The sequence below is a fragment of the Agelaius tricolor genome, unplaced genomic scaffold (assembly GCF_023055355.1).
Source record: "Agelaius tricolor isolate 1412-34295 unplaced genomic scaffold, bAgeTri1.0.p SCAF_5, whole genome shotgun sequence".
In the NCBI taxonomy this organism is placed as follows: Eukaryota; Metazoa; Chordata; class Aves; order Passeriformes; family Icteridae; genus Agelaius; species Agelaius tricolor.
The window spans coordinates 5,428,890-5,441,701 of NW_027269265.1; the positions used below are offsets into that span (position 1 = coordinate 5,428,890).

Genomic DNA, 12,812 nt, shown 5'->3' on the forward strand with positions numbered 1-12,812 from the left:
GGCTGGGTATCCCATGCCATGGCCACGCTGGCCCAGGACTCAGAAGCAAACATCACCTGTCAGCTTTAAATCCCAGCCCTTGCAGTGAAGGCTCTAAAGTTCTGAGCTTGGGGGAGGAGAGCTGCTTGGAGCAGCCGCTTCCTGTTGTTATCTCACCACAAAAGCATTTAATTAATTTCTAATGGTGCATTAAGTAATCGGGGAGGAAGCGGTTGCGGTGTGGCTGCAGATAAAGGGCAGCTGTTTATCCTCATGTGCCAGGGAGGCTCTGCCTGCAGCACAGGCAGGACCAGGCAGCTGTGGGAGGGACTCACCTGCATCCAGATCCTGCCTTCCTCTTGTTCTGCCAACATGGAGTTTTTGGGGTTTGCAACCAGATTTTTAACCCTGCCCAGTGAGCTGTTGGGAACAGGCTGCCCCAGTGCAGCAAAGCCCTCAAACACAGCCTGAGCCTTTAAGATCAGGAGGAATCTGCTGTTGCCCTGCAAAGCCCTCAAGTATGTGCTGAAGTATCTCTGAAATCAGTGAGGCTCTTGTTTTGGTTTTAAACTCCAGCTGGAGCTTATGGGCTTTGATGCTTCAGGGATGCAAGCAGCAAAGATCACAAATTTCTGCAGCCAGTTGTGTTAGCTGTGGACATGAAGAGGGGCTGAAACTGCACCCCTTTAGAGAGGATGCAGTTAGAACAGGTTACCCAGAGAAGTTGTGGATGCCCCCTCCCTGGAAGTGTTCCAGACCAGCTTGGATGGGGCTTGGAGCAACCTGGGATAGTGGAAGGTGTCCCATGTGTCTTGGTTTGGAAAGACAGGAATCTGCTAAGGAAAGCAGGAGCTTCTCTTGAAATGGAGAATATAAACCTTCTCCACCTCTCCAAATTGCTATAAGTTTTAAATTAAGGAGCTCTTAGGCAAAAATATGGGAGGAGGGAATAACAGTTCTTTAATAGAGAAGAAAAAAAAAAATAAAAGGATCAAATAAATAATGCAGAACACTAGAACAGCACTGCCAGAGTCAGAACCCAGCCTGACACCCTGTGGGTCAGGGTGCTGGCAGCAGCCCCATTGGAATTGTGGCTGCAGCCCTCCTGCAGTGTCAGGGGTGGCTCTGCTGGAGCAATGGGATCCTGTAGAGAAGGGTGTAGTCATCCTCTGAAGATCCAGTGGAAGAAGAGGCAGCTGCTGTTAGAACAGGTTACCCAGAGAAGCTGTGGATGCCCCCTCCCTGGCAGTGTTCCAGACCTGCTTGGATGGGGCTTGGAGCAACCTGGGATAGAGGAATGTGTCCCATGGCAGCAGGTTTGGAACTGGATGGGCTTTGAGATCCCTTCCAACCCAAACCATTCCATGATTCTATGAAATATTCATGGAGTTTACAGTGGCTTGAGGGTCTTCCAAGCTTCAAAGCTCTCTTGTAGCAGTGGTGGGTTCCCAGGGAAGATGTGTACTGGACAAAACAAGGATCCTCATGTATAAAATGTAAAATAATCATCATCCAGGGGTTGAGCACAATGACAGGACAAATCTTGGCATGCAGGGAGGAGTGTTCTTCTGCCAGAGGGTAGTTGGGCACTGGAACAGGCTCCCCCAGGGCAGTGGTCACAGCCCCAAGCCTGACAGAGCTCCAGAAGCATTTGGACAATGCTCTCAGGCACAGGGTGGGATTCTTGGAGATCCTTGTCAGTCCCTTCCAGCTCAGGATATTCCATGGTTCTGTGGGTGTGTGGTGCTCAGTCTGTAGGCATCAGCTGAGGGCATGGCTGAGCAGGACATGCTCCATGCTGGTGCAGGCTCTGGCTTTCCCATGCTCCTGACCTGCAGCTGTTGCACAGACACACGTGTGGGAAAGAAAACGCCTGCACAGAGGGTTTCTTCACCCCCCTAAACTTTTATCATTTCTCTCTAAACTGGACACCATATGTAACATTTGGGTTTGGTCCAATCCAGAGCGAAACCAAAAAGTTTCTAAAGCTCTGGAAAACCCTGAATTCCCCCCAGTCCTGCAGCTGTGAAGCAGAAATTGCTGCCTCTGTCAATCCCACCAGTAGTAATGAACTGCTGGAGCACAGAGCTCCCAAAACTGCATTTTCCCAGACTAAACCTGCCAGGAATGCTTGCCCCATGACCCAGCATCAGCATTTCCAGGGACCCCAGCCCTCGCACAGACACCCCTGGAAAGGCATCAAGCCTGTGGTCACTGAGGCTTTGTGAGAAAGCTTCCCTTAACATAGTAGTGGTAGAAACCCATAAGCATTTGAATTTGAAGCTCATCAGGGGCTTGAGCCTTGTGTAAACAAAGGCAGTGCCAGACATGGTGATTTATTTTGATTTCTCTATACTTGGGCTGTCTCCCTTTGTGAAAGGCTCGCTCCTCCTTGGAAGGATGCTTTGCCTGGTGTTCACCCAGCCATGGTACCCTGAATAACTCTCCTCTGTGCACTGGGATAATGACATCATCTACTGCTGGATCTGGAGAAAAATCTGTGCCCAGCACAGATTTCCTGAGCCATCCTTTCACTTGGAGAGGGCTGGAGGCTGCTGAGCTTGCTAAACCTGGGCAGTCCCCTTGATTAAAAATACAGAAAAGTGCTTTGCTTTGAAGCAAGCAGCTGCAGCCACTGTGAGATAGTCCCAGCTTAGAGGCTGTCAGCCTGATTTGCTGCTTGAGACACGCTGATCTGCAAAATGGAGGCAATGTGGGCAGGGTTGGGGTCTTTTCAGTGGGAAAACCATGGTCAAGTTGGTCAGAGAGCTGTAGATTTTGCTGGGAAAAGCTGAAAATTAACGTCCTGCTATTTCCAACAGCATGACTGAGCTGGAGAAAGAAATAAACACTCTGAGAAGTGGCCTGAGAGCAGTGGAGACTGTAAGTATTATTTAAATCAAGTATAGTCCAGCCTGGCTCTGAGCAGCACTGCATCCCTCCTTGGGGAGACAGGCCAGGGAGCTCCCAGTGAAGCTGCTTTTATCTCACATCCTGGAGATGTGTTTGCCTTTCCTTCCTGCCCTGCACCTGTGCCTGTCCTCTCAGGGCTGCTCTGGCACTGAAGTTACCATGTGTGATGAGGCACACTCATGGTTTATGTCTGATGCATCAAGGGAGGCTGAGTAAGCCTAGTGATGATGCCCAAGGAGTTCCTGTGATGTGCAGTGGAGTCTCCCCTTGGCTGTAAAAGCACTGAGAGTTGGGGAGCACTTCTGCAGCACAGCTGGAGTGCTGATGAAATGGTGGAGGTATCCCAGAGGACTCACTGTCTTGCTCAATTATCCTGTTCCCATAAGCTTTCCTGCAGGATTTGCCTTAAAAGCTCACTTGAGGCAGTGTAATCCAGGGTGTCATGCATGGCAGGGGGAGCAGCAGTGGTGGTGCCAGCAGAACCCCTGGCACTGATTCAGGCACACTCCCAATGCCACTACCAGAGGCCAGTGGTATTTGTGTCCCTCATCAGCCAGGGCCTGACCAGATTTACCTTTTTTTTTTCTCTCCCAAAGGAGTTGGACTTCCAGAAGTCCCAGGTTCAGCAGGCAGGGGACAAGTTTGTGTCCGTGGTCAGCCAGTTCATCACATTGGCCAGCTTCAGCTTCTCGGATGTCGAAGATCTCCTGATGGAAGCAAAAGAGCTGGTAAGGCCGCCAAAGTCCTTGAGATATGAGCAGCTTTTCAGCCTCACCTCCTTCTCCCTGGCTGTACCCAGCTGGAATTGTCCTCCTGACCCGTGCTGGGGCATTATCATGGACCTCCCTGAGGCCATGGCTAACCCAGGCCTGCTGGTGGTACCCAGATACTCTCTGCAGTGAGTTAGGAGTGGTGGCAAATGCTCTGAAAAGTGTATCATCTTCTGCTGGCTTGGCTGGGTCTGGAGGAGAAGGTCTGGTCATGGTCCCCAGCATCTGTGGAAGCCCACTCTGAAGCAATTTTCCATGGTTGTTGTAAGGGATGGGCTGTGTGGAGTGCTCCAGCTCTTTGCTTTTTAAACACATGTCCAGATTCAAATTATGTTTCTGTTTTCTCTTAGGAAAGCAGAAACATCCCTGTTTTATAAACTTGATATCACATCAGGAGAGCATTTTCAGCCTTCCCTCCCCCACCAGAATCTTTAGTAACAACCAGAGAATTGTAATATCTTGATTAAAATCAGCAAGATTAACCTCAATTATATTGACTTATATAGTGGCACTTCTCAGATTCCTCCCTGCATCTTGAAGTGTTAAGTCTCTTAAGTAAACAAAGAAATAAAAATGCACTAAATGTCTTTTGAAGAGCCAGGGGCACCCCTGCAAATAAAACTAAATCATACAGGCAGGCTTTAAAAATGTTCCTCTTGGTCTACCCTGCAATATCAAAGCAACTAATAAATCTGTTGGTGCTTTGATTTTGTTTTTCTTTTCTTTTAAGCGTGCTTATCTCCAGAATGTGCCTTCACAGTTTTAACAAACTTGCTCTGCACAAAGAGTCTCCTTCAGACTGGAAGTGAGAACAAAGAGTGTCAGTCCCAAGGACAACTCGGGGGCTGCTTGGGGACTGGGACATGTTGGCAGATTGTGGATGTCCTGTCCTGACCTCTGCTACGGCCTCATTCGACTCCCTCACATTAATGGTGTGCAAACAGCACAAGAGGCAGGAAAACTCCCTTATTTCCCTGCCCAGGGCTGTGCCTGAGCCTGGGCAGAAATCTCTGTTAGAAGTTTCACCAACACATTTGGTTTCAATAGCAGAGCATGTGGCAATGATAAATAATACCCCAAAAATACTTCAAAGAAAAACTTAAAAGTGCAAGTTTCCCTTCCCCTGCCGTGTTTACTATTAGTTTTATGTCTTCAGTCCCACAATATTTTGCTTCCTTGTTTTTACTGCTGCTTAGTTAATAAAGTGGAGCTGGGGCAGGGGAGGCTCAGCAGAGCCAGAGGCAAGATGGGGAGAGGGGGCTTGATAGTGATCCAGGTCTTGCAGGGCAACAGGTAACACATCAGGTGATTTATTTCAGCTTTAAATCAAGGCTTGATGAGGCAAAGCCCTGCTGTGTGCCATGGCTGCTGGGAGTGTTTCACTCTGCTCCATCAGGTTGAAAGTTTCACCAGTCCAGTGGATTTATCCAAAACTGATGCACCCCTGTCATCTCTCTTCCAGTTTTCCAAGGCTGTGAAGCACTTTGGAGAAGACACAGACAAAATGCAGCCTGACGAATTCTTTGGCATCTTTGACCAGTTCCTTCAAGCTGTGACAGAGGCCAAGCAGGAGAACGAGAACATGAGGAAGAGGAAGGAGGAGGAGGAGCGCCGGGCACGCATGGAGGCACAGGTGAGCACACACCAGCAAGTCTGGCAGCACCTCCAGGGCATCTGGGAGTGGCAACAGTGTCATGATGTCCCCACGGTGGTCAGGGTGGCACAGGCAGCACTGAAGGCTGGGAAGGGAGCTTCTGTGGTCTCAGACCCAATGGCTTTTCACTACTTGATTAATGACCTTGGTTTGGGGAGGTCTTGCAGCTGAAATGTGCAGCAGAGCTGGTGCTGTCTGTCAGCTGCTGTGACCCACAAGCAGCAGCCATGGGGCTGTGACCCTCAGCCCATGGGTTTTATCACAGAATCTCAGAATCATAGAATGCTTTGGACTGGAAGTGACCTAGTCCTAGTTCCAACCCCCTCACTGTGAGCTTGGACCCCTTCCACTAGACAGGGTTGCTTCAAGCCCTGTCCAACCTGGCCTTGGAGCAGGGATATGGTCTATCAATAACCCTGACCAGCTCTCATGTGCTAATCACTGGGGTGGGAAACAGCCCTTGAGTTCCATGAGTTTGGGGATCCATGAGCAGCAGCCATGGGGCTGTGACCCTCAGCCCATGGGTTTTATCACAGAATCTCAGAATCATAGAATGGTTTGGATTGGAAGTGATCTAGTTGTAATTCCAACCCCCTCACTGCGAGCTTGGAGCCCTTCCCCTAGACAAGGTTGCTTCAAGCCCTGTCCGGCCTGGCCTTGGAGCACATCCAGGGATGTAGTCTATCAATAACTGTGACCAGCTCTCATGTGCTAAGCACTGGGGTGGGAAACAGCCCTTGAGTTCCACGAGTTTGAGGATCAGCACGCATGTGCTGGGCACCCCCACAACCACCTCTGTGAGACTGAGCTGCCTTCTTTCCCCCCTCCACCACGGCCTGCAGCTGAAGGAGCAGCGGGAGCGGGAGCGCAAGGCCAGGAAGGCCAAGGAGAGCGGGGAGGAGAGCGGCGAGTTCGATGATCTGGTGTCTGCCCTGCGCTCGGGGGAAGTCTTCGACAAGGACCTCACCAAGCTGAAGCGCAACCGCAAGCGCATCACCAACCAGCTGGCCGAGAGCGGCCGCGAGAGGCCCGTCACCAAGCTCAACTTCTGAGAAACAAACTGACAGCAACACCCAGCAAAAGACACGTGGGTCAGTCTTTCTGAAGTGGCTGTGGTTTTTGGGTTTTTTTTTGGTTTTTCGTTGTTTCCATGACACTGCCTTGCGATTCCAAGCGGAACAGTGGCACGCTCTCTGTCCCCCGCACGGGCAGTGCGTGTGTGTAGATACTGTGTAAATAGTCGGGTCGGGGGTGTGGAGGGAGGTGTGTGGGCAGCTCAGTGCCAGCACCACCTCCTCCCCACTCCAAAAAGTAGTTCTCCCCATGCACAAGCACAATGCCACGTCCGTGGAGCAAGAGAGGACCCAACCCCAAGCCGCCGGTTGTCCCCATGGTCCCAAAGCCGACGGGGAAGCTGCCTCCTGCTGCTCTCCTGCTCAGAACCCCCCAGGGCCACTTGCAGGGGACGCCTTGCACACAAGCCGAGCGGTTTAAAGAAGAAAAGACAAAAAAAAAAAAAAAAGCAAAGTTGACTGAACTTTAATCCATTGTTTGTTTGTTTGTTTGTTTTCTCTCATTGTTGTGATTATTCTGAGAAACTCGCAATCTGCGCGTTCGCGCCGGTTCCCGAGCTCGGCGCCGCGGGTGCTCCCAGCGATGCTCTTGCCGTCATCCTTGGGAAATGCTCTTTTTCCTCCTGCTGCCACCTTGCTAAAGGACAAACTTTACCCCAAAGTGCTTCTCGCTGTAACGCCACACTGATGTATTTATACTTTTGCAACGTTTTCTGGCCCAAGACGGTGGGAAAGGTTCGGTTCTCGGAGGAGACGAAGAGCATAAACTTTTGCGTTGTAACTTTTGTTCTTGCTTTCTGTTCAATGGGACAAACTGTATCCTCTGTCAAGGTGGGTCAGGACCAAAGGTCTCTGAAATACAAAGGGGTTGGGGTAAAACCCAGCAGCTTTCACCTGCCTTCTTTTCCTTTTTCTTTCTCGGACACACAGAAGCAGTGATGCCAAGAAACACTCGTCTCTTAGCCAGGTCCTTTTTTTGACTGGTTTGCTGTTCATTGTCATTGCAAATTTGTAAGCAGAACTACCTGTCAAATGTCAGTCCAAAAAAAAAAGAAAAAGACAAAAAAAACCAATAATAAAAGTAATTCAGAGCTCTCAGGGAGTAATAATTTAAGGGTTTAGAAAATTAAGAATTGGAGAATAAAAAATAACCACCATTAACATATTAACATTTCTATTCTTAAATTATGCTGATTATATAGAGGACTGTTACTTTTTACTTTTATTTATTTGTGGTATGTTTTTTAAGAAAGCAAAACAAAACCTTTTTATACCACCAATACTTTTGTGATCTTTTTTTTTTGTTTGTTTGTTCTTTTTCCTGTGGAGAGATGAGTTTGTCCCTGTTGCACTAGATATTAACACTATTTGAAACAAGGTTGGTTGTTCTTTTTTTTTTTTTTGTCAGATAATCGGTATTACTGGTGGGTATGGGATGTCAGTTAACTATATGTACTGTATAGCAAAAGTGCTGTTTAAACTAATTTGTATAAAAAAAAATATGGTTCTAAGCACCAGAAGGCCGTGGGGTCTGTGTGCTGAGTGAAAGCTGTGAAATCTCTCTCGAAGCAGAGTTGTCAAGAGCTGTGGTTTTACCATTTTGTTCTTTTCTTCATTGCAACATTTAACGCACTGTAGGTTTAAAAAAAAAGAAGAAAAAAAAAGAGAAAAAAGAAAAAAAAAACTTTCTGAGTAGCATTTAAAACAGTAATAAATAAAGCAGGTAAGTGCAAAAATAAGGTCCAGCACCTCATAGCCAAGCAGCTGCAAAACCTGCAGATTATGTTCAAAGGTGGAGTTAAGCACTTTGCTTTAAGAAGGAGGGGGAAATAAAGACAAAAGGTAATGATAATACTATTCCTTAACTAAAGTGCCTCTATTTATATTTTTTATTTATGGCTGAAAAAAAATGGGGCTGATACAATTGAGGGAATGGACTATGGGGGGAATTGAAAATATATAAAATAAGAAGGAAAAAAAAAAAAGGTTAAAAAGAAAAAGTTTGGCTTCTGATGGTTTAAGGAATGGTTGGTCACACGTGTTTAATTGGGCAGGTGGTGGGGTCAGAAAGGGCAATCTCCTCCCGGGGTCCCTGGGTGCCAGCACCCACCCCGGCTCCTGCCTCTGCAACCCCAGTGCCACATCAGGACCTTTCCTGACAGATTTCCTCTTGCCCTTCCAAACCTCTCGGGTTGTTTTTATTTTTAAATTGTTTTACAACAGCCTGATTATCAGGCTGATTTTGCCATTTCTTTGTTTTCTTTCAAAAAAAAAAGAAAAAAGAAAAAAATATTATATCTCTATAAATAAATACAAAGGCTGTGTGCAGGTAATTCCATGTGCCATTGTCGAAAACTACTTTTAGATTGGTGCTGGTGTAAGTAGCCACTCTTTTCTCTTGGGTGTGTATTTTAAAGATGATTTTTTTTTTTAATAATGCCAAAAACAAAACAACAAAAAAATCCATAATGATTTGTAAACAAAAGTTTATGTCTTGGACCTTATTAGCTTCGTAGTGACTAAGGTAGTCTGTTAGGTGCAAGGATGTTAGTAGTTCTAGCTAGTGGGAAATGCTGTGTAATGTTATGAGACTGTACATTTTCTAAGATGGCAATATGCAATAAAGCAAAACAATTTTGGTGAGTGTACACGGCAGAGCCTGAGTTATTTTTTAGGGGAAAAAAAATGGGATAATTAGGAATTGAGGCAGGTGTTGAAAAAGAGGCTCTCTGAGGATTGTTCTTTTTTGGGTGTGTTTGCAGGCATTTCTGGGGTCAGGTGATAACCCCTTCACCCTTGCCCTGAGTGCTGGGTTTTAGGAGATTTGGGTTTTTCCACCCTGCTGGGTTAAGGTAGCTGGGTTTTTCCACCCTCCAGGATTGCAGTGTCCTCATTGCCACCCACATGTGGGTTCTGAAATGCCTCCCCGTTGGTGAACCCATTCAGTTCTCCTCGTTTTGTTGTTGCTGATGTCTGTTCCCACCTCGGTGGGAATTTTTCCAAAAGCCCACTGGGGCTTTTCCAGGATCCTGCATTGAGGCAGCAGCCAGATTTGTATCATGGGATTGGATTCTGTCCCTTTTTCCAAGAGAAGTGCTGGCTGGGCTGGCCACTGTGCCTCTAGCTAGCCTATCTAGTGATGTTTCCTTGGCAGTAGCCCAAACCCCTGCTGGCTTATTCCTGCTCAGCTTTTCCTTTCCCACACACCTTTCCATCAAGGCTGTGTTACTTTATTTTTCCAACGCTCTTGAGTGATGTTTGCAGCACTCAGAGACACCCCCAGACCCCGCTGCCTGTGCCAATGGGAGCATCTGCATTGTGCTCTGACCCATGGGCTTCCCATTTTGGATTGGGGCTGGCAGGGAGCACAGATTCCATCACCAACCCTGGCAGTCGTGGGCTGGTGATGCCATGGGAAAGCAGCCCAGGGCTGGGTGGTGATAGGACCCAAGGAAAACAGGAATAGCTTCAACTTCTCTTCCCATCATAAATCCCCGTGTCCCCAGCGTAAGGCTGCTTGGGGTTTGTCCATAAATAGATGGGAACAAGCTGGCCAAACCCCACAAACCAATGAGGACCTGAAATTCTAGTTTGTGGCAGATTGCAGGTTTCCTGGCCACGCCATTGTGTGACACAGGGGGCAGGGTGGCTGTGAGCAAGGTCAGGACACAGCTTTTTACTGAAGCAAGATACTCGATGGGAAAAACTATCCTGGTAACTTTCAAGCTTCCTCAACTTCAAACCCTTCCACATGGCTGGATTAGCAGCATCTATTGTTTAAGAATACAAATTGCAGATACAATGTTTGTTATCCTAGGGGAAAGGGGGCCAGGATGGGCACTGTGCTGGACTGGCACACGTGTGCTGTGTGAGCCCATGTCCACTGATGTCCTGGCTGTCTGGCTTTTCACCTGAAAAAAGGCTCCTGTGCCCCAAATCCTGGAGGCTGTTGCCTCCTCTCACAGCCATGAGCCAGCACACCCTTGTGTTCTGGATGGTCCAAACCTGCCCAGACCCGCTGGTGCCAGGGAAGCTGCCGGGCACGGCGCTCCTGGAGGAATTGTCCCATCGTGGGGCCACCCAGGTTGGTGGCACCAAACCTGCTGAGCCAGCCCTGGCTGTGCTCTGCTCCAGCCTGGCAGCTTTCCCTGCTGCCCAGGGCTGCGGCCACAGCAGTGGCAGGTGTCACCTCCTGCACTCAGCCTGTCACCCCTGGCATTCCCCCAGCTGGGAGAAGATGAGTCAAGGGCTTGTGGCAATGCCTGATGCAGGCAGGGCAGCAGTGCAGCATTGCATGCAAAGCTCAGCTCAGCAAGTAGGGCAGGCACAGCCAGATGGGGAGACACAGCCAGCTCCCATCCTGCTGGGCAGCCACTCTGCTGGAATTCTGGACTATTTATTTAATCCCAAAAAAGGGGACCGTGGGCCCAATGGACCTGTCAGGCTTTGATATCCCTGCTGGAGGAGGGAAAGGGTAAGCAAAGCAGGGATGTTGCCAGTTCTGCTCCCACCTGTGCTGTGGGACCTGTCCCCACTGCTACTGCCCCTGTGTCGCACTTCAAAAAGATGCTCTGGGGTAAATCTGCACTTTTTTATTTATGGCTGAAATTTTATTTATGGCTTTATCTTCATTTTCACACAGCCTGATCAAATCTGCAGTCCTTGTGCAGGGACTGCCACAGGACAGGCAGTCCAATGTCAGGTCTGATGTTCAATGTCAAATTTCATGAGGAGCAACTGGGAGAGCTGGGGAGGCTCAGCCTGGAGAAAAGGAGGCTCAGGAGGGACCTTCTCACTCTCTACAGCTCCCTGACAGGAGGGTGGAGCTGGTGGAAGTTATCTCTTCTCCCAGGTAACAAAAAACAGGACAAGAGAAAGGCTCAAGTTATGCCAAGGCAGGTTTAGATTGGATATTAGAGAAAAGTTCTTTGTCCAGAGAGTTACCAAACATTGGAACAGGCTGCTCAGGGCAGTGGTGGAGTCACCATCCCTGGAGGTATCTAAAAGCCATGTAAATATTGCACCTGGGGACATGGTTAATGGTGAGATTGGGCAGTGCTGGGGGAATGGGGATTAAATGATGTTAGAAATCTTTTTCAATCTAAATGATTCTGTGATTCCAAACAATTCTATGATTCTAAACTCCCATAAAAGCTGGTTATTTCATCAGCCTGTGCTTTGGGTGAAAACATTCTTCAAGCTTGGCTTCTGGGGGAGACAGGAGAGGCCAAGAGGACACAAGGGTGATGGATGCAGGAGGGAGGGGATGAGCCCCATCTCCATCTCCTGCAGCAAATCCTGCAGACATCTCTCCTGTGAGCTCTGTTCCTGGCATTGCTTAGGGTCCTCCAACAGATGCATGTGCAAAGGAGAAGTTCTCTGTTTGAATCAGGAGTGCTCTGACCTGAAACCTCTGAGCGTTTTTTGCCATTTTTAGCCTTAAACCAGGCTTGCTGAGAGTGTGCAGGTAAGCCAGGGAGAAATCCCGTGCTGCCGGGCCCCACCGGAGCCTCAGCAAAGGCAGAGCATCTGCTCTGCCATCTGCTGGCTCTTTCCACCTTCAGCATTTTAGTGCTGTCAAGTACAAAATAAATTCTGCTTCTTGTTTTCCTCTGCGATCTCGACTGCGATCTGAAAAGTTCTCATGCTAAATTTTCTATGGAAGTTTTCCCCCAGCATGGTTGAGGAGGGCTAATTTTAATTCTCTCCATTGTAATTCGAGTCAGCTGAAGGTCACAGCCTGTGGCTTCTCTGTGACTTTTGGCAATGCCCAACCTTCAGGTGGATGCTTAGGGTGTGCATGTGCAGGCACCAAAAATGCAATAAAGTAACTCAGAACAGTTTCATGGGTCATCTGAACTTACTTCCATGGCTTTTGAAATTACCACAGAATGCCCCACTGCACTGCAGTGTCCCAGGGCTCACCCCAGTGCCAGGGTTTGTGTTGGGAGCCTGTTCCTACCCAGCTTTCTGCTGGGGTTCCAGTTGTGGGTTTCTCTGGGTCTGCACTGAAGGCACTCCAGACAGTAATTCATGTTCAGACTCAGGTGTTTATTATTTCTTATCAGTAAAACAGTCTCACAACCATGAGTTCTGCAGCTTTTCATTAGAAGGCACAAAATGGCCAACAATCTCTTGTTCCAAGGGCTTTTAAGATTAAACTATCCAATTAAGAACTGACACCTGGATTATTTTCCATTTTAACCCAATAACTGATCCCCAAGAGCACCCATTGAGGACTTTTCTGCCCAAGTACAAAATGCCACCCAAACCCATGAAGAAGGAGGAAGAAGAAGCATGAAGAAGACACCCATGATGACACCCTGTGCCCTCCATCTTGCTTCCATCCACAACAGACTAAAAATCCCAAAACCTCAATTTCTCACCGAGTGATACACCTACACTATTCTCTATAATCTATTT

General features: G+C 48.1%; 1 protein-coding gene across 2 annotated transcripts in view; it reads left to right on the top strand.

Moving 5' to 3' along the window:
* The window catches only part of DAAM1 (dishevelled associated activator of morphogenesis 1), a 97,036-nt gene extending 87,999 nt beyond the window's left edge, over positions 1-9,037 (top strand). For both annotated transcript variants that reach the window (XM_071426204.1, XM_071426205.1), the window contains 4 exons: positions 2,802-2,862; positions 3,489-3,620; positions 5,125-5,295; positions 6,159-9,037. In XM_071426204.1, coding sequence (XP_071282305.1) covers positions 2,802-2,862; positions 3,489-3,620; positions 5,125-5,295; positions 6,159-6,368 — 574 coding nt within the window. In that variant the 3' untranslated portion in view covers positions 6,369-9,037. The remainder of the gene's footprint in view (positions 1-2,801; positions 2,863-3,488; positions 3,621-5,124; positions 5,296-6,158) is intronic.
* Positions 9,038-12,812: the final 3,775 nt, after the last annotated feature.